Below are 22,718 nucleotides of genomic sequence, written 5' to 3' on the forward strand. Positions count from 1 at the left end.
TTATACTGACAACGGGCGAACCAGTCGTCCCACTCCCTGTATGCTGAACGCTAAGCAGGAGCAGAAACTACCACTTTTATAGACTTTGGTGTGACTCGGCCAGGGGACAGAGCCCAGAGCCTTCCTCACAGGGGCGAACGCTCAACTCAAGGCCAAAAGTGAGGCTGTGCCAAGGGAGGCATTATGTAAGGAAGGCTCTGGGTTTCGTCCCTGGCGGTTGAGACACACCAGGTCAATAAAAGTGGTAGTCTCTGCTCCTGCTTAACTGGTGTCTTCGGCGGCATGCTTCAGTGATATAGCATCATAAAAGGGCAACAGTTCCACTTTACAAGAAGACACAACATGAACATATCGCAGTCTTCCAAACACGCACCTCGCACTTCACACACGGCATATATGGAAGGCCGTCCTCACATGACCCTGGCTGTTGTTAATAGGACGTTAAAATAATCAAACAAACAAACAAACAAATGGTTGTGTATAATCGCTATATGGCTGTATACCGATGATTTAAATGTAGTATGTACGTTTCATTTTGTTCCCAAAATTACCTTATTATATCAATAACTTCGGATATAGAAAGGATTTTAAAAAACAAAACCATTCTTCACACAATGTTCCTTTGGTCCAACTTTTCTGACACATTTAGGATAAAATTCTCCACGGTAAAACCAATTAAGTACAGAGATGGGTGAAAAATATTATATCGAAGGACGAGCGTTTTAGCACGCATCATAGCAACTTAAATGTGAAAAGATATACGTCAGCTGAAGCTAAGATTAATAACTATGGTGACAATATAGTGTATTGATTAATCCAGACTGCCAATTAATGCAGATGTCATAAAACTTCGATAAAAAAAGTCCGGGTTATATCGGTCGATTACTTCCGAGAGGATTCAAATTTTAGTTTATCACATTCTATATTATATTCAGTACAGCTGTTCTTCTTTCTCTACTTAACGTCTATGCCAATGATTTATGACAACTCTACAGTCTGTCATCACATATTTGTAGGTCGTGTTCCTTTACAAAACGTTGTTCATTTGAATTAGTATCGCACATAATCAAAGTTAAACCAATTTGTGTTCGCAACAATACATTAGCGATATTATTGTCCCGGCTACGATTAACTTCCCGTCAATAAATGACTAGCTTTTAGTTCTGAGATAAAAATCAGGATTGTCAATCTTACTGTATATGAGGGAAGTCGAGAGTAGTATTATCTTAGGAGGAAGATTATCTCAGAATGTTAAATTGTACACAACACCTAAGGTTTAAACACAACGTGTACTGCGTTTAGGGTAACAATATATCAGAGAAGATTGAGTGTCAATGCGTTCTAACTTGTATGTATTTATTTTTGTGATTCATTAACAACGATAATTAGTTTCGGGGTCATTCTCGTTCATTTATAATGTTGACCCATAGCTTAATCAAGTTTAAAACCAAAAACCTTAATTATTTGATTTACAATGATATTAAAGAAAATAATTTTTATAATTGATCAGGTATCTTGATTCTTAAAAGTATTAGGTAAATGACTGTTTAGTGAACGTTAATTGTAATCCATACATTTCAGTTCTTGCTCATATTCTAAGCGACACCCATGTGAACATTTGTAATCATTAGATTTCAGTCCTGGCTCCTTTTCTTCCCAAACTGACCATTCCATCCGCGGTGCAACTGGTAATAACCACTGAATGGGTTAAAGTCCTGAAACGCTGCTGGTTGAGCACTCATGATCCTCTTCGCGTTTGGCAGTCTTCTAGACAAGTAGTTCCAGTTGAAAAACCTGTTCCTTTCGGGACCAAACGCCCAGCCCTTAGGGAAACCCGTCACGTCACCTCGTTTTTGTAACTTATCAAACATAAGGTTCCATCTCAGAAAATTGTTTTCGAAGGGATTAGTACCGAAATCATCATTGTCGATTAAGTCTCCATACACTATCGTCATGGCGGCAAACAGGGAGCAAACTGCTAACGCAAACATCATTGGAAGCTTCTCCATGTCCTTAATTCTGCAAAAAGTATGAGAACATCAAACTTTAACAGGTAATTGGTTGAGATCACGTGCACGAAACAGCCTAATTAATGGTATTTCATGTTTTTCCGTGCTAGCATGTTCTCCTTTTTTTCATAGTTTCGAGATTTCGGAATATAATATGATATATTTATGCGTTGGTTTGTGTGATTTCACAAAAAATTGTGTTTATAAATAATAATTTCAATATTGTTCTTTATGCTTTATACTTGCGTTTTGATTGAATATTCAATATTGAGTATTCCTTCTTATTGACATAGTCCCAACATTGCCTTATTAGAATTTGGATAAAACCATCGTTACAGAAGGGCATTTTGATTTGGCACTGTCAGTGTAATAATTATTGTTGTATTTCAATTAATAACACCAACTCTTAAAAAAGAAAGACGGTCACCTAGAGCCCAGACATAATAATATTGAATGACGTAAACCGTATAATTTGAGAATAGCTCTTCCCCCTGAAGCAAATTACGAAATAGGCAAAGAAAGCAATATGTCACAAAATAATTCAAAATGTATTCTCAACTGATTTAGAATATTAGGTGAATATTTGTCAAGCCAATCATACCCACCCCTACTTGATACCATGTACATCACATCTTAAGTTATGTGTTTTTGTTTTTTCTAGGAATCAATGTCAATAACACGCGAATTAATAACAGTGATATATTCCCCTGCAATGTAGGAAGATTGAATTGGTCTACATGGCCGGTAATGTACATCAGCTTAGTGCCCTCGAAGGCAGAAAAGCCAGAATCACGTGATCAGTATTAACTACAAGTGTCCTTAACGCAGCGATGTTGGCAATACCTGATCCCGCCCAAAGATGGTTAAGTGAAGTAATAATGATAGGATTCTCTGAAACATCATAAATCTTCCAGAAAATTAGAAATGAACACTTGATGTGATTCATTATCAATATCAATCTCATTGTAAATGGGATGGACCCCTCCCGGACCTTCACTCCTTCCACAACTGATTAGCAATCTGTCTCTTAAGTAGGCACTGCTATTCAATCTACCATTCTTCAATGTTCTATTTTCATTTTAAGTATTATTATACTGAATCCCGTATGATTTATGTAGTAATAAGGCTACTTAAAATGAACAGTATTAAATAAAATCAATAAATTTTCTTTTTTATCTAAGAATTCCTAAATGATATATTGTTGACGCAAAAGATTTCTTGGTATTTTTAAACATGAGTGATTCCCAAAACTCGACGGCAGTTTACATTAATATCTTTTAATCCGTTAAAAGGTCTTTTCGCATAAATATCTTAAGCTTAAAGATGTTCTACCGCTGACAAATGAGAATACGAATTAGCAGTTTTCTTCAGTTGCAAAAGTTACTTAATTCACACCATTGAAAAGTTTGAGCATTTATTTTAGTTCAAGATAAAAACATTAGAAATAATTATTTGCATCCCGAAAAAAATACATCACACTATGTCCTATATGGAATGAAGTACTGACTGCGCATTCACCAAAAGCAAAATAAATTACTTAATGTTATTTTTTGTGTTAATTACACATATATATAAACGTTTTAACACCAATTATTGTTCAAATGATGAGTATTGTTTATGCTCTGTAATAAAGGTGGAGCATCTTTATTACAAATAGTTTTTTGTCATTAACAAATTAATGTTTAAAAGTAAAAGTAAATTAAATAATTCTGAAAGACAGAGTGGAGCAGGAAACGAAAGAGATTGATTTCATATGGATTTAACAACAGTCAGATGTTTGAATATCTAGAGCGATAAGTTTAATCTCGGTGGGTCAATTTTGGTCTAGATTGAAGAAGCATATCATCATTAACACTTAAGGTAAGCACACCGTTTATGGCGTTGTTCATCTAAAAAGTTGAAATATTTGTTGGACTCTAGTAGATCTACTTTCTTGTTCCCATCTGTCTCTTTGTCCGCCCGTCCATTTTCCAGATGATAACTTGAGAACTTCACACACTGGTAGCATATGAGATAATACAGGTTGGGAATAAATTTGGGATCAAAAGGTCAAATATGAACGTCACTGTTACTTAAAATAGATTGTTTCAAAAATTTCCGTTTCAAGACGATAAATTGAGAAAACACCTACGAATTTTGATCAAAATTCACACAATGGAAGCATGTAAGAAATACAACATGGGATTGATTTTGGGTTCAAAAAATCAAGCTCAAAGGTCACTGTAACAAAAAAAATAGATTTTTTCACAAATTTTAGTCTCCAAATGATAATTTGAGAACATCAACAGCATTTGTTTAAACTTCATACAATGGTAACATAGTGGATAACATAGCTTTGGATTGAATTTGGGGAATTTTGATGAATATGTTGTAATTTGTGGTGAAAACTTATAGGACCAAGGTGAGCTTATGTGATACTGCGGTGTCCGTTAACAATCGGCTTATTCTCCATAACCGCTGATCGCTGGCTTTTAACAAAATTTGACAGGTAGCATCCTTATGGAGTACTGACTAAAAATTGTACAAATGATCGGGCTGACGGTCTTGGGGCCTCTACATCTGAGCATTGGATAGCACTCATAATGCAACGGTAGTACAAATGATGGGGCTGATCCCCCGGGGATCCGAGGGTCGGGTCCAAAAGGATCAATACGGCTATTTTCAAATAAACGACTTCTCTGAAACTAAGCATTGGATAGCACTCATAATGAATCCTTATAGGTTGGGAATTCATAATTGTACAAATGATGACACCGTGGGCCTGAGGGGTGAGGCCAAAAGAGGTCAATATGGCGACATTCATATAAAAAATTCTCTGAAACTTAGCAATGAATAACACTGATAGTCATATGATATTGATAGCATCGTTAGATGGTTGGGATTCAAAATTTAACAAATTTTGAGGTCAATTTTACTTTTTCTAAATGTAGGAGTTTTTCATATTTAATTAAAAAAAATCGGTGAGCAGTACAGGCCATCTGGGCCATAAACAAAATATTCCTTGGTTTACATATGGGATATAGACCTATACATTTCTACCACAATAGGTGGTGTTATTCAACTAATCGTGGTATTAACGTAGTATGAACTCTGTACGTATTCTGAGTGGATGATATTGTGAACTTTCGCTGAACTACTTTTTTTCCATGATGTCACGTCGTCATTTGTCAACGTCATCAATAATGAAATAACGCCATGCTATGTTGTGATCGCTGCTTGACGTCCAAAACTGCTGTTGGAAAACGTATACGTCGTGGTCGTTGTGTCAAAATACGTGACGTTTTCATGCATGGTGTAAAGTTGACCTTCAGAACTAATATTACATCTTGACCGACAAGAATTTCATTGAAGAGTTTCGTAGATTTAACGAGTCTGAAACCACTTGATCTTGATTGTAATGGCTTGATGATTATCTGGCGGGAAATAGACGGCAACGTCTCGTGCGAATGCTTTTACACGTATACATGTATTCCGACATTGAGTTTTATTTCCTGGAAGCAACTTTGAAAATTTGAACTCAATAAGATATTAATTTATATAAACCTTAAATGTTTCCCAATTATAAGAATTTGATAACGGATAATTCTTAATCAAGCAATGACTTGAATACAAATTAGTGTCCTTTTGCTGATGAATATATTACTGAACTTTATTTGCATATTTCGGTAAATTAACGTTACCGTATCATCGCCGTATCGGTTCAAAACGAATACGATTGTGGTAGAAACAGGTCACACTACTCGTGGTTGTTGAATATTGAATTTATTCCATGTAAGTTATTCTAAAAGTTACAAAAGACACTAACTCACTCGTGTGGAATAAATTCAACAAGTACTCATTGTGTAACCTCTGTGTATCTATGCTTTTTTAAGAAAACAGTTTTACGTTCTCTAAAAGACTATTTTTAGGATAAGTCTTTAAAGAAATAAGCAAAAACCTACAAAACCTTAAAATTTCCAAAACAGGTTAAGATTTGAAGTTCAATTGTAAAAGATGCTCCACCACCGACAGAGCATAAATTATACCATAATTTGAACAAATACTTATGTGTCTTGTTAAAACGAAACTGCATATAAACTAATTTATTTTGCATTTGGTACATGTGCAATCAGTACTTCATTTCATTTAGGACATATGGCCATGGAATTGTTTCGCAGCCTAATTAATTCGTTTAAAATAAATAACTTTTGTAACTGAAGAAAAAAACTAATCCGTCGGCTCCTGTTTTTGATAAACGTAAATACCGTTCGTCAGTATCTTGAAAAGAAACTTAAGAAATATAAGTTGTCCAGATTGCTTTTATTCATTCAGTTTTCAAAAAAATGGAAGATATAACATTTTGAATACCATAAACAAATTTTGATCAGGGATTTACTAATACGGAGTTATCGCCCCTGATAATTCAATGCAAATTTTCTTGTAATTATCTAATCTAAGTGTCAAAGTTTTTTAAATTTCAATGTTTAAACAATTTATGTTTAGAATAAAGTAGCACTTCATGTCTTAATTGTTTGGGGTTTGTTATTTGTCTCTCCCTCCCTCGACGATTATTTGATTGTTTATTAATTATCTAGTAACAAGCCGAGTGGTTTAGATGTCTCGACATATGACCTCAAGCCCTCCACCTCTGGTTTGCGAGTTCGAATCGAATCGTTAGTGGTACAGTTGCCAGGTAATAACCGCTGTTCAGTATTTTTTCTCCTGGTAATCCGGCTTTCCTCCACCAGCAAACCTGGCTCGTCCTTACGTGACCTTGGCTATTAATAGGACGTTAGAAATGTACCTGCTGCCCCTATTGCATGATCGTAAAAGGCGACTAAATTTAGGATCTTATCTTTTCTATTCTTCCTAACTGACTTTATCCTTCCTAATGCCTCCCTTGGCACCGCCTCACTTTTGGCCTTGAGTTGAGCGTTCGCCCCTGTGAGGAAGGCTCTGGGTTCTGTCCCCTGGCCGAGACACACCAAAGTCTGTAAAAGTGGTAGTTTCTGCTCCTGCTTAGCGCTCAGCAAAAAGGGAGTAGGACGACTGGTTCGCCCGTTGTCAGTATAATGTGACCGGGTGGGGTGTGTTGCTTGGTGTCTTCGGCGGCATGCTTCAGTGATATAGCACTATAAAAAGGGCAAAAGTTCCACTATACAAGAAGACACAACATGAATATACCGCAGTCTCCCAAAACACGCACCTCGCACAACATACACGCAACACACCGCATACATGGGAGGCCGTCCTTACATGACCATAGCTGTTAATAGGACGTTAATTAATCAAACAAACAAACAAACAAACAAACCTGTACGTCCTTACGTGACCTTGGCTATTAATAGGACGTTAAAATAACTAAAGTAAGAAACCTAACAGGCAGGGTTATTTGTTTTGAGTGCCTGAAGTGCGAGACTGCGGATGGTTGTTTGGTTGTTTATTTACGTACTATTAACAGCCAAAATTATTTAAGGGCGGCCTCCCGTCACTTTTTGTCACTGCCAAATGCCGCCAAAACACCAAGATAGACTCCTCACCGTTCACATTATACTGACAAACGGGCAAAGGCCAAAAAAGAGATGGTCTCAAGGAGTCGCCGAGGTCAGCAAAGTGTTGTGATTTGATTCTTGGTCATTTAAATATTTGAAGATATAGAGGCATTTGATGAATTATGAATTTAAGAGAGTCTGTTTGAAATTAAAAAAAAGAGCGTTGTTTCCTTTACATCTTAAGCACCTTAATTGTCGACAACTTCAAACGATGCATACTTGAGCCCCACCCCTCACTTTCTATTTAATTTTACTTTGATTTGACTTTGATAATGTGAAACTGAATGCACCATGTATCAGTCAGAAGGGAATGTGAAGTGCCTTCAGTAAAATAGACAAGGAGGACACATGCGAACGTCTTTGCTTAAATGGGTACATTAACGTAAATATCACAATTCTAGTATGACTTTTGACACGGGCTTCCTGGTATTTTCTATTTCCGTTCAATTCCAACCACTCCTATTATTGACCGAGTTAAATTAAGCTTAATGACATTAAAGCTAGCGCCATCATTTCGTAAAGTGACAATTATGGTAAATACCGATGGTTTTGAATAGATTAGTTTCTGTGACCGTTTCCATATAACGAAAGCAAATACTTCAATACCAATACAGGTCCTTTTCGTTGTATATTACAATGCTTTTATGTCAGATTAAGATAAGTATACAATTGGTATAGCCTCTGAGCATATTAATCTTGTAAATGTCATTTGTTTGTTCACGTTAAAATTAAAGCTATTGAAGTGATGACACGTGCTTTTGTCATTTCATTATGTCTCCGTTACAACGCACCATTTACCATTGTATTGTTACAATGCGCTTCTGCATCAAAGACCTTACAGCCGTTAACAATTATAAATATACAATGTGGTCAGCTGTGCCACAAACGTATTCCCGCAGTTTTTATAATGCATTTACCGTGTTCTGTTTGATCTGAATATATGAATTATATTTTATCTCATTGCTTTCGTAAACAACGTGGAAACAACACGAAAAATCTGTCGATTACATCAAAACCTGATAGGTTTGATTGAAGATTTACGGAACGCAACGAATCCCACCTTCTTGCATATAAACAGCTTTTGGAGTGAAAGGGTGAGTAACCAAACAGTGCACTCAGCCGTATGCAAAGTTATACAAATATATTCTCGAATTAAGAGTGTTTTTGTATATACAGAAAAGCATGCACTTGCCAACGTGAAAATCATAATATTCCCGAAAATAAGTAACAATGGAGATTTAAAATTTATTAATATGAATGAATTATATGTCTAGGTACTTAAAATATACACTTTACTGACGCTATTCAAATGGAGCAAGAACACTATGACAATGCATGTAATTTGTTATTTTACATATTCCAATACTGAATCTCTCCAGTATTAATTTGTTAAAACTGCCCTAATCTAATGTTCTACATGTACATAATGTTTCATATTCCAATACTGAATCTCTTCAGTATTAATTAGTTAAAACTGCCCTAATCTAATGTTCTATATAACTAGTATTGCGTAAATGTCAACACATACTGAATAAGATTTTTCGCGTTCTGGTTTGACTTAGAAACGTAAGGCGATATCAATGAAGAGAATGTGAACTCCGCCAGAACTCCTCCAGGAGGAAATTATATCTCGTAGTACTTCGGGAGTTCACATACAATTTTGTTGTCTGATTATAGTTAATCTTCTATATAATCGATGTTTAGTTTTAAATGCTAGTGTTCCTCATGTTTGCGATAGTAGTATGTTGATTTCCGTTTAAACCTACAATGTATGCTTCTTAAAGCAACTTCCTGCTTTCTTGGAACATCTATGATATGTTTATTGACAACATCTCACATTACAGAATACTTAGTCTATAATTTCAGCCTTCAGATATTACATTATAAATCCTGCTTCGAATCCTTTTCAACTGTATTACACAACAAGGTGAGACTTGTGTGATTTTGTTATCTAATTTCGCATCCACGATACGTGGGTTTTTTTGTCAGATATTGTTACCTGCCCACATTTTAGGCAGCTTATATATAAATCTAGATTTTGTGCTAGTCCGGAATATATTGACAATTATTTTGGAACATTTCTACGAAGTCAGTGCGGTAAAAGTTTATCTAACACGTTATGATAAAAACTTATTTTGAAAAGTTGAATTCACGTGGTTGGTTAAAAATAATTATCATATAACAGCTAAGGTATGAGGCTGTAGTATAGTGTTACTCCTTCCTCCAGTTTTATAATGTAATCTCGTGGCAGCATGTCACTAAAGACTCCTGTTTTGTCCTCGTGTAATAATGGATTTCTGTTATTCGGATAGTGCTATCTCACTGAAGCATGCTGCCAAAGACAATTAATAGTACACCCTTCCTGGTCGCATAATACTGACAGTACGCAACCAGTGATATTATTTCCTCTAAGTTTTTTACACTAAGCAGTCGCAGACACTACATATTATAAATAGTGGTATGTCTCGGTTAAGGTACATAATCCGAAGCCTCCAGTGTAATATAGTGGTAGTGATAAAACATTGATTGAAAGGAAGGGAATGAATCGCTTCTCTATTTTCCATCATGATTTAATCTGTCTCTTAAATGGCATCGCTGACTGTAGAAAAATATCTTCTATAGCATTTATAAGCCGAAAGGTTAGAAGGGCGTGGCATCTGTACTAGCGTTTCCGGGGATGTGTTGTGCTGTCAGTCACGTATCTCCATGGTGACTATACAATGCCACGATGTGCTATTTGTCTAATCGGTATATTAAATAATGCCCGGTTGATTACCAGTTTTTATTAATTTCTGTCACGATGAGGAACTTAGTCAACTGTGCTATCATAAAGAGACAATCAGTTACTGCTCCTGCGTATTGTTCAGGGAATAAGATGGAAGACAGATTTGGCTGTCACAACTCTATGGAGGACGTTAGTCTAGTTGACGTCTCGCCTGGGCAAAGATTAAAGAACTTTTGGGATTTCCTGAAAGGAAATATCAATGTATAACGAGCTGTCATATGACAATTGTGTCAAAATTGAACTTCTAGAAAATACTGAACGATATTATGTTTTTAAAATGTTAAAAACAGTTTTTAGATCCTCAATATAATCTTTTATCCTGTTATCAATCTTTTTTGAACTTTCCAGAATTATTTAAAAAATATATATATAAATAATTTTAGTTGTCCTCCCTGTTACATAATACGTTTTGTTCACTGTGTAATACGTTTTGTTCATAGTGGGTATATATATACATGAGTACATGCAATACTCAATTTTCTTTCCAAGCTTTCGGTTTCTTTTCACATGACGATATTTTCTCGAAACCCCGACTAACAGATTACTTTACTAAAGAATACATATCCGATTAGTGTTGAGCTTTTCAATAGCGATACTCGTTTTTTGTTTCAATTTGAGTTCGAAATGATTTTCTTTGTCGCTGTTTATCACTCTCATCAAACACTCTGGATATAATGTTTAACTTTTTACATAATGTATAACCAGACCTACCAAAACAATAAAGCCCGGGCTTGTCACGGTCTATGGAAGGATCTATTCTTGTAAAACCAGTTGCACAGAAAATATGGAAGGTTTTATTCTTATAAAATCAGCAGCACAGAAAATAAAACCTTGGTTAGTCACGGTCTATGGAAGAATCTATTGTTGTAAAACCAGCAGCTTAGAAAATAAAAGGCCATCACTCACCTAATTCACTGCTACGTTGCATTTGAAATGAGGAACGTGCTTAGCTTATTTATAACGCATTGTTGCTTAATTCCTTAATCACCCTAATAAACAATGACACATTGTTTATCACTAGACCTGATCTTCACTGAAACAAGGCAGTCTGTCCTGATAAACTGTCGCTTCCCGAGAATGGCGCTTCTGGGGTTGTTAATTACGGGGATGTGGAACTTCCTGTAAGCTATAAATTAATGTCTCGGCGTCCCCATTTGTTATGTTTCTGCTCTCAACTGAACAGCTTTATTTTACTCGATCACTGATCTTGTGTAGATTGAAGTGTGGGTGTTATTTTAGGGAAGCTTGTTAATACCTGACCAAGGATACCTGCAACACCAGCAATTTAACAACCAACAGTCCTGCTCGTTAAATCTCTGACGACCAATCAACTGGGGCAGTTGACTGGTGATGTTTTGTTTCCGTTGATCTTTACAAAGAGGTTTAACATATTACGAGAATCTAAATATAAACAGAAGTATGTTGCGCTAGGCTTTTATTAAGCTATGTGTCGTGTTGTCACGTTTTCCATAGCCTCAACATTCTCTTCAATTTAGCTAAAAGACTGTCATGAATGGGGAAGATGTAATTAAGAAACGTGGTGAGATCCTTGTGCGAAGGCCGCCCTTTATATTGATAATAGGTAGAAGTAAAGCAAAATTAAAACAAAACAAAGAGGTTTTTTTCTTATTTGGATACAAGTAGTACTACTGATTGCAAATTGTTCATCAATGATTATTGTTTGAAATCAATTATCATTGTAGTTATAGTTTGTATTTAGTAAATACTCTAATGAAGTTTAATGCCGGTTTCGGTAGTTTTAATGCAATTCATTCCTGTATTGACAATATAGTCTTCGACAGTAACGCACACACGGCGGTGTTAATAACATAGGCAAATAAAAGACACAAATAAATATATATTCCCAATTGGATGGACGCAATGCGTACTTTCCATATTTTCAGCGCATACTTTTGGATTTAGACTATGGAAAACAGATTTCTTCAATGACCAGCTGTAAGGTCCGGATATGGATTGCGCCAACACAACGTACCTTTTCACGTGACTTATGGTATAACAAGATTTTTCTCAGATGATAATGGCATGTATCTTATATTTTATAACCGGTATCGAAAACAATTGATTATGAGATCAGTTGCAAATTACGAAACATAAAGCGACGCTTCACAAAACAACGTGTGTGTGTGAGGAAGGCGAAGGTCGTTGTTCGAACACAACAAATCTTGTGCTCAAAGAATCGACGAATTCAAACCTATACTTTAAGTAATTATTATTTGCATTTGTTTGGTGTATGTGATGTTAAGTGGGTAGCTGTTTTAATTTTATCCTAATTAGAACTCCATGGCCATTAATATTACTAGATGACTATTGTGATTTAAAAATATTATACCTGGATACTATTTCTATTGATCAGATAATTCCAATGACAACTCGTATATAGACTACAGTTAATCATTTCAAGGAGTGATATATCTATATTTAGTTGGATGATGAAGAATAAACATTGTCTTGGGGATCTTCTCTGTCAAAATTTTCCAATGTCTAACTTTTATTTCTAATTCAGATTTTATAAAAACAAATATTGATTTAACAAAAATAACAACTTTTATAATAACAATACATATTACACCAAACCCTTTAGCTTTTGAAGATAATATATATCTGGTTTTTCACAATTTGTGTCTTGACAGATTCAAATTTAACGCAAAAGTTCTTGAACATAGCTTTTTCTAGACGTATGCTGTGTCGACGCATAGGCGATTTAAATGAAAAATTGAAGTTAATAAAACCCTGAAATTTCACCTCTCTAAAAAGTTTATAAAAATACAATATAAGTATTTTTGACTGTATCTATATGACAACTGGCTATAAATAGTGGCAATTAGTTTTTGAAATCACAAATACTCTTCGAATAAAGTTGAAACGAGACTTCAACAAGACCAGAACCTCATCGGAGCAGGTCCTTAATTAGTGTTTAGTAATCTGAATTGATATTACTAATTCTTCAAATTGCCCTTATACTAGGATTTAAGACATTTATTAATCAATATTATGATTGAATTTTCTTTATCTGTTAATCGTCGATTCAATTTAAGGAGAGTGTCTGATGTTAAATACAAAATGGTGGCGTGTTAGGCCGGAGGGTATCAAAACATTCCTGTTCGAGAGAAGAAACCTTGCATGGATCTATTTATTCTGTTCCAGGGATGAAGCAATCAAAGCTGTACGAAACTACTCTTCTCTTTTATCCCTGATTAGGTCATAGCATATGTATGGACAGAAATGTTCTAGTAAAGAAGTTGAAAAGTAATTTCGTTCCTCCTAATACAATAAGATACGCAGCCATTGACACAAAATCTCAAGAGCACAAACTTTCTGCATTTGCGTATCGCATACATCTGTTAATATAAAGTAGTTATAGAGGAGTGCGCATGTACTTTATTGATATTGTTTTCTCTGATGTTGAATGGTGTGCATAATGGGTTTATCACATATTTTGTTCGCTTTATTAAACCCCTTTTATTATCTGCAATTGTGTACAGGTATAGAAATTGATCCTGGTATGTCCTTGTTTGTTGCTTTGTATTTGTACAAACACTGATCATTTCTCTAATTGCCCTTGATACTTTAAATTGAAAATTAAATTTGTGTTCATTTTATGAAATTTCATAAACATTGTCGAGCAAAACTTTTCATAAAAATCTTATCAAATGGGCACACCATTATAATGTTATCACGTTACTACAACTACCTATCATTCGAGGGTCTCCTCGAATCCTGATGCCACATCATTGTTTTCCAACGTCAAGGTAACAATGAATTTCAAACCAATGTAAAATACATATGTTATACTAGTGATATATACAAACATATTACATAGGCAAAGTCACTTGATATCTGGCGGTTGATATGATCAAAGAAAATGTCAATAACCTTTTTTAACATTATGATTTGTATAAACATAAATTGTAGTTATCGCTTCATCTTTCTGCTGATAGAAACGACAGTTTTGTGTTTGAGAATATTAAGCTTTAGAGTCGTGAAAATCGATTCCATAAAGACAGGGTTTTATATTGTTTTCCGGAGGACACACAAATGACCACGAAATTTCCCGGGAAAGGAAGGAAAGCCCTACATCAACTCTAATGATATGTCTCAAGCACAAAGTACAGTTTGACGTAATACTGGCTCTTAAACTGTCGTATGTAGTTAGTACTCAATGTCATTGTGATGGATTGAATCGTTGTCAAGTATGGCTTAAATGTTACCCCTCTTATACTACAAATCAATTCATCAACCAGATCGCTGCAATAGTAAGGGAGGTCTTTTCACAGACATTTTATTGTAATAAAACTAGCATTATTGTTTGTAGGATTGATTGAATTAACGTCCTATTAACAGCCAGTGTCATTGTAGGAATTGCATGGAGCGCGTTTTGGGAGTCTGTACTATATTTGTGTTGTGTCACAACACAACACGAATATACTGTAGTCTCAAAACAAGCACTACTCACTTCACGCATAAACGGGGCCGTCCTCAAATAACCCTGGCTAACTGTTAATATGACGTATATTTAATAAACTGAACCATTTATGCGTGGCGTCGTACCGTTGGTGTTTTGCAAAACATCACTGGTTTCTCTCGTTTTAGGAAAGCATACTAATTTACATAGTATAACGTTAGTATGGTTGCATCAATAGGTATAAAAGACACCTTCCATTTGAATTCGCGATTTCTTCATTTCTTTTCGGGAAAAGGCAGCAACAGACTTCAAATGTCAAGCTGGAATACTTTCGTGTATTGGCCTTTTTAGATCATGCCAAATATAGGCAATGTACTTTCTGAAACACAACGGGCGATATACGGTTGAAACAATCAAATACAGACTTAAAAGTACTCGAGTCAAAGTCGCCCAAGAAGCCACCAAATGTCACCGATGTAGAAGGTATGGAATGGGTAATGACAAAATCAGTATCCAAAAATGGTTTATGACATGATTCTCGTATGTAAGACAACAGAGAGGTATTTATACTTTGAGTGGGGAATAAGAACAAGTGTAAACAAACCTTCGCTTGATTTTTACTTCATTTTTCGTGTTTTTGCGATGTTGTTTTATTATTATGTATTATCAATGTTTCCATGAGCTCTACGACATCTGATGAATCAGATTTATTAAGAGTGGCAGATCTATTAAGTTGTAGATAAAAATGTTAATCTCAGTCTCGGAAGCCTTCAAATGTGTTAGTTGATTTTTTTTAAAAAGTACCATCGATGGTCATATGTTTCCATAAGTGGGAAAGCGTTTATACGTACCCAAGATGATGGTCTTTGACCTTTCCAATGATTTACACGATCAGTCGAGCTGGAAGCTGAGACTTAATTAATCGTCCAATAGCCACACCACTAGTCTTACTTTATCACATTATCGTATTTTGTGTTTGAGATGTTGAGGTGTTAATTTGATAGTCTTGCATTTTGTTTCTGTATGAAATGTTTCTCTGAGTTTGTAATCAGATATTTGATATCCTTGAGGACACTGTTTAGCGAAACAGGACGGGTTCTTTTTTATGTTTTGATAGCATAATAATGTCTCGTGTTGACGGTGTGACGAGTCCTCTTTTTTTTGCCGAGACAAGTAATATTCCCTGCAGAATATATAATACTCGTAGTCACAAAACGAAAAAAAATATCTATTTGTCAATGAGGATAATACTGTGGGTCCCTTGGAGAAGGTCAAGTGTTTTTGTTACGCTGTGTCTACCTCTGGTTAGCCCCTGAATTAACCCCTATCGCAATGATCTTTCGCACATCAATTCACACCCAACGTATTAAAGGGTCATGATATATAACGTCTGTACGGTCGTGTAAAGGCGCCGTTTCTATTAGGAAAATAGTTAGGAAGGAAACGTTAGAAAAGTCTCTAGATTGGTGTTCTAATTCGAACAGATACAATTATCGCCATTCTATTTAAAGGTTCTTCCTATAAACAGTTTTACTGCCGTGCTAACTGTAGGCTCGACCCCTTGTATCTGATTCCACTCACTACTGATTGATCTGAAGGTCATTAAAGATTCATCTGGCTCCAAGTTCAATGATCACACCGTCACCGGCAATGTGAATGAGGAGGCATATATATTATCATTTGCTTTGTATCCCGATTGCCAAATAAGTAAAAGGTGTTTCCTTTTCTTTTCATTATTTACACACAACGTATATTATTAACTATTGTGCTGTAATTGATCACCATATTGGAATCATACATTTGATTGTTTCTGCCTTAGGTCTGCGACCAAGACTATTCGAAGGGAGTTTTAATGTATGCACAAATTCTCAATTGGTATCTAAAATTCGTTTGGCATTGATAATAGAAATTCATACTAGGGCGAGACAATATGTAACTAGTCTAAATCATTTTCTTATAATTCGTTTAAATTCACCTACCCAAAATTCAGAAGACATATAAATATTGGCTAACTCGTCGTTTGAAATACTTAAGTATTTTCAAACAGCAGGTGTCGAGCTTATAAGTAATGGGCCTGTAGCACACATCTACACCGATTCAAAGTTTTGTTTATGAACAATTGAGCCACATACACCTGTATGAATTCTGTTCTCAAACAATGATGGGTACAAAACGTGTGATTTTGTATATTTATCAGGTTGCAATGACGTATGATTTATGATAGTGTTTTCATCGCATGATATAAGTATAATCAATACAACTGGATTTCAATGTGTTTTTACACTATGTTAATTCTTGTTTCCACATTTTAAAATTGGGAGTTAAAAATCGCCACTGTATATGACAGGCGGATCTAATTTTATTTACTATGCTACTTGAGACATTTCACTATTACTGAAAGTTCTATGTTGCATTCTGTATTAAATTGTACTCGCTTCGTTCTTTAATATCAAGCATCTTACTTACAGGGAATGTATTAATATTAAAAATAATGCATGGATGGTTGTCATATAGCGGTTTTAACTTAATCATAAAGCTTTCTAACTCGGACACTTGCGCAATAACTGGTATGAAAGCCCTGTAGTTGCGTTATAAAGATTATATGACGCTTCGTAAAATTTGACGTCATTAAAATGGCAGACTTAAGACCGAATTCGGAAGCAAAAAGTAATATTTTCCGCAAATATGTATTATTGTATCATAATATTGAAGGATAGGGATACTCCACCCTATTAATCACTGAATTAGGTAAAGCCCTCGTCCGAGTCTGGTTGGAATATCCCTATTAAGTAACCATACACAGGTTTATTGCCCATGGCAGACCTATTTTACACAAGAAGATTTGAGATGATATATATCTATTCTTTATATTACTTTTAGTGGTCTTCACTTAAAACTTTAAATTTGCTGTCAATTTCAAATCGAGCATGACGAGCATTTAGACGGAATCCGGTATGAAACATTCAGCACTTAACCCTTACTTGAGATATAGATATTCCAAGCTTCCCTATACTCTTTATGACTTCTATACTTAGGGATTGTAGCTTTAGAGATTAGGACAATGTTTATATTGTAATTGTAACAGCTTAAGGTAATAACAGTTTATGTCGTTCGGTACTACATAGGTTTAAAGTACACTTAAAAATGGTTATATATTTACTGATAAAGTATATACAATGAATTGTTAAAATCTGGAAGTTGACGATCACGTCAAGTGGCGTTTCGAGTTGACAGTAACGCACACGGCTTTCGGAGTTTTATTCCAAAGATCTTGGCTAAATTCTCTGCAAATTTCAGGTTTCGGGAAAAGATGAAAATATGTAGCTTCTTTCGAGATTAAATGAGCGCCCTCGCAATGTTTTATTTGTTTTTTAGGTCAATGATGTTTGATTTGATTAACTTAACGTCATAATATTATAAGTTTAGGTCATTTCAGGGCGTTTAGATAGTGGTTTGTTTGTTTGTTTGATTAATTAACGTCCTATGAACAGCTATGGTCATGTAAGAACGGCCTCCCATGTATGCGGTGTGTTGCGTGTATGTTGTGCGAGGTGTGTGTTTTGGGAGACAGCGGTATATTCATGTTATGTCTTCTTGTATAGTGGAACTGTTGCCCTTTTTATAGTGCTATATCACTGAAGCATGTCGCCGAAGACACCAAGCAACACACCCCACCCTGTCACATTATACTGACAACGGGCGAACCAGTCGTCCCACTCCCTGTATGCTGAGCGCTAAGCAGGAGCAGAAACTACCACTTTTAAAGACTTTGGTGTGTCTCGGCCAGGGGACAGAACCCAGAGCCTTCCTCACAAGGGCGAACGCTCAACTCAAGGCCAAAAGTGAGGCGGTGCCAAGGGAGGCATTAGGAAAGATAAAGTCAGTTAGGAAGAAGAGAAAAGATAAGATCCTAAATTTAGTCGCCTTTTACGATCATGCAATAGGGGCAGCAGGTACAATTATAACGCCCTACCTGCAGGGCCATTTAGATAGTGGAGAAAAGCTAGAGCACCCGGAGATAAACAATTGAGAAGAGGGTTGTACCTGGCAACTTCCCACATGAGATCCGATCTCGTGACACAGAGGTGATAGGCTTGTAATGAGGAGAAAATTGTACCTGCTGCTTTATTGCATGATCGTAAAAGGAAACTAAATTTCTGAGGCAGGCTCCTTGGCTCTGTCCTCTGACCGTGACCCACCAAAGTCTATAATATGAGATAGTGTCTGTTCCTGCATAGCGCTCAGCATTAAAGGAGTGGGACGATTGGTTGGCACGTTGAAAGTATAATGTGACTGAGTGGGGTGTGTTGCTTCATGTATTTGTTTGTCCTGTTTTTGACATAAGTACATATGGAATTATTTTATCACATAATCCGCCCGATACCCAGTGATATCGCCCGTGTAATATTTTTGCATATGTCACTAGTGTCGTATGACCTGGAGCGATTTCCATTGACTGAAAGTTCATTGTGACGTCAGAGAGAAACAATAAAATGACATCAGGAAAAATGACGTCACGTCAGGATTACGATGACGGCGGGACAAGATGGCGGTCTCTGCTGGATTTTTGAAATACATTTTGACGTTAAATTCTTGGTTATGTAGATATTTCTATATGTGATAAAGGGTATCTTAAATTTGTTTACTTCATATCGAGATTATATGAAACTCGCCAAGGCTCGCAAAATAAAAACTTCTTAGTCTCGTTTCATAAAATCTCATATGAAATGAACACTCAAGTAAAATCCTATATATGCACACACACACACATGGCATTTATGGGGAATCTTAAATTTCCCAAGACTTAGACGGAAATAAAATAACCGACCAACAAATCACATGCTGAATATTGTAAGCACAACTTGTATATCGACTACCGACAAGGTAATGATAGAGAGAAACGTATAGTAATGTTATAAAATATGTACACCACAACCTGGTCAGTTAATAAATGGTGATAAATGCTTCCGTTATCAATGTTAATATCATCTCAATCGTGTTCGTTGTTAAGCTTCTACTGTAAATATTGTACCAGACCACACTCTGAATAACTGATGCATGTCAAAATATTTTCAAACAAGGCAGGCGTACATTATTCAAACTTAACTTTTTTCCTAGTTCGATTACAATCACATTAAGTTTTCGATTTGTTTTTGATTTTTTTCTTCTTTTTGGTGGAATTTTGGTATATCTAAATATGTCGTATAATATACGATTATATTCACATCTATGGCTACTAATGGAACGCTTATCAAAGCCACAACCCAACGACTTCCACTATTTCTGTTGATATTAAACCTATTTTGGCATAACGCAAGTTTAATTTAGGCGACCAAGTTGAATCAATGCTTCGTAATTTTATGATTGCTACAAATATATCTTGTGGCGATGCATATTTCATTTCTCTATACTACAACTGTACTTTTCGATTTGTTTGATTTTGGCACTAAAGGAATGCGGTGTTATTACTCTGTTACAGTCAGATTGGCGGTGAGGAATAAGTTATAACATAGTGAGAAAAAAACATAAGTGATCGGAGTGTTCATTTCATATGAGATTGTATGAGAAACGAGGGATTTGCTTTTTTTTGCGAGAATGAATATCATAAAATATGAAATGAACACAAATTAAAAAAAAATTATAACTATGTTTCTATGATGACATATGAGTATTATAGCATTGCGTTTTTTTATTCAACGATAAATTAAATAAATAGCTCAATAATGACCGTTACGATTTTTCAATGACATACATGTGTACCGAACATGTTTGGCAGATTATAAAATCCTCAATTATTACATTAATTTAAGTGTCTTAGTTTAAGATACGGGTTAAGTATCTTTTAAAAATGTTATTTTAGTTTTAATATTGTATTAAAAGAATTTGATAATCCTTGGAACAACACAAATCTTTGAATAACGTTGCCCAAAGAATAAGTAACAGCAGGAATTGAACCATAATTTTATGTCTAACAACCTTTTGTTTTTGTCCTTGATTTTCTAGCTTAAAATAACCCAACAAGTGTAGCAAAAAAATCATAAAATATACTCAAAGGGTATTCATCTGTGTCAAAACATATAAAACTTACTAATGCGGCGATATTGTGATACTTGTATTATTTATTGTTCTTAAAAACGCTTACGTTTAGACAATAAGAATAAAGGTATTCTCCACTTACCTGGGAATGCAAGCCGTCGCTGCAAACTGGCGGTGAGCTCTTTGGCTCTCATAGACAGTGATCAGCTTATATACACCACAGGAGTCTATCGACCGGATCATGATCATAGACTTGGGCAGATTAAGTAATGACGTCAAAATCTTCTACGAAATTGAAAGATGGTTATTGCATCTCGTTTAGAACGTTTCTTGCTCTCTGTGAGGAAATGAATGGCAGCTTAATGAGCGGATTGTCACCTCAGACATGAATTTATAGCGACCCTGACTGTCCTTCATTTTAGGTATCATCATAAAAAGATGATGGGTGTCTTCACAAAACTATGCCCATTATCATTGCCTTTCATGCGTTGGATATTATGCTCATCCCGATATTCGTTTCCACTCTAGTTGTATGTTTATGTTAGGCGAATAAAATATTGCTGTGGGGTAAATATTAAGTAGTTTTTTATATATTGGCGCGGCGTCTATCTACCGTCCGTCAATATTTTCTTTAAGTCGCTACTAGCCATAGAGTTCTACATGAATTGTAACCAAATTTGGTCAGAAATATCCTTTGGTGAAGGCAAACAGGGTTTGAATACATTATGGCTATGACCCCCTCCCCCCACCCCCCTGGGAGCAGGAAGACAGGAGACAATAGGGAAATGGAGGTAAATTCCTCAATTCGCAACTAGTCAGAAAGTTCTGTATGGAATGTAACTAAATTTGGCCAGGAACACCCTTGGAGGAAGGGGAATAGACTTTGTATAAACTTTGGTTCTGAACCCCCCCCCCTCCCAACCCCCCCGGGGGGGCAGGAGGAACAGGGCTCAATAATGAAAATAGAAGTACTTCCTTTAAAACACTACTATATGGGATTTTATAGAGTTCTGCATTGGATTGTGACCAAATTTGGCAGAAACATCCTCTGGGAAAGGGGAACATAATTTGTATAAATTTTGGCTCTGATATACTGGAGCAGAAAGAGTTGGGCCCAACAGGGAAATTAGAGTTAAATCTTTTAATTCCTTCAAAAAAGAAACAATGATCCTGTATGCAGAACATTACTTGGCATAACAAACCAGGTAAGCGATACAGGCCATCTGGGCATCTTGTTTTTATTAGATACTTTGAAATGTGGTTGCATTTTAGAAAAACAAAACCTTACTTGAGCATTGATGAAATACTCAAAATCCAGGATGGTTTCCTAATGTCGTTTTCTTATCGGTAATTTGAGTTTTATACACATGTAATGACTATAAAACTTACTGTTCAATTTAATTTCGACTATAATCCATTCGATGCACTCTGTGGAATAATCGTAAAATGTTTCAACTGTAAATTCTAAGATGGTTGTTAACTATGCCGGTAGAAAATATGCACAAAACTTGAAATTAATATGATGAAAACAATATGTAGTATATTTTGAAAAAAAAAAGATTAGTAGTAAAATTTGGTCCGGATTTAATGACGGACAATGGATAACGGATTAGAAAGTATTTGAACTGTGGACATTCTACTTATTACACGTTGGCGATTATGTCTCCCCTTTGATTATGAAATACCTTTCAATGCATTTCATTTTCTATTTTACATATATGATTGCTTCATTAATACAAGCCTTCCACCTCTGGATCGCGAGTTCGAATCCCTCAGCAAACGGGGAGTGGGACGACTGGTTCGCCCGTTGTCAGTATAATGTGACCGGGTGGGGTGTGTTGCTTGGTATCTTCGGCGGCATGCTTCAGTGATATAGCACTATAAAAAGGGCAATAGTTCCACTATACAAGAAGACATAACATGAATTTACTGCA

The 22,718-nt window shown here is 35.6% G+C and overlaps 1 protein-coding gene across 1 annotated transcript; it reads right to left on the reverse strand.

Annotated features, from left to right (window-relative positions):
- Nucleotides 1–1,330: 1,330 nt before the first annotated feature.
- LOC138316952 (uncharacterized) lies at nucleotides 1,331–20,974 on the reverse strand. The gene is made up of 2 exons (XM_069258589.1): nucleotides 20,927–20,974; nucleotides 1,331–2,019 (listed from the first exon to the last, which is right to left on the reverse strand). Exon 2 carries the CDS (start codon nucleotides 2,007–2,009, stop codon nucleotides 1,635–1,637), a length of 375 nt encoding a protein of 124 aa, XP_069114690.1. The 5' UTR covers nucleotides 2,010–2,019; nucleotides 20,927–20,974; the 3' UTR covers nucleotides 1,331–1,634.
- Between the last annotated feature and the right edge of the window lie 1,744 nt (nucleotides 20,975–22,718).

Source organism: Argopecten irradians, chromosome 2 (assembly GCF_041381155.1).
Source record: "Argopecten irradians isolate NY chromosome 2, Ai_NY, whole genome shotgun sequence".
Lineage (NCBI taxonomy): Eukaryota > Metazoa > Mollusca > Bivalvia > Pectinida > Pectinidae > Argopecten > Argopecten irradians.

Excerpts from the sequence above, each read along its gene's own strand:
- LOC138316952 (XM_069258589.1), bottom strand. The coding sequence starts at position 2,009 with ATGGAGAAGCTTCCAATGATGTTTGCGTTAGCAGTTTGCTCCCTGTTT.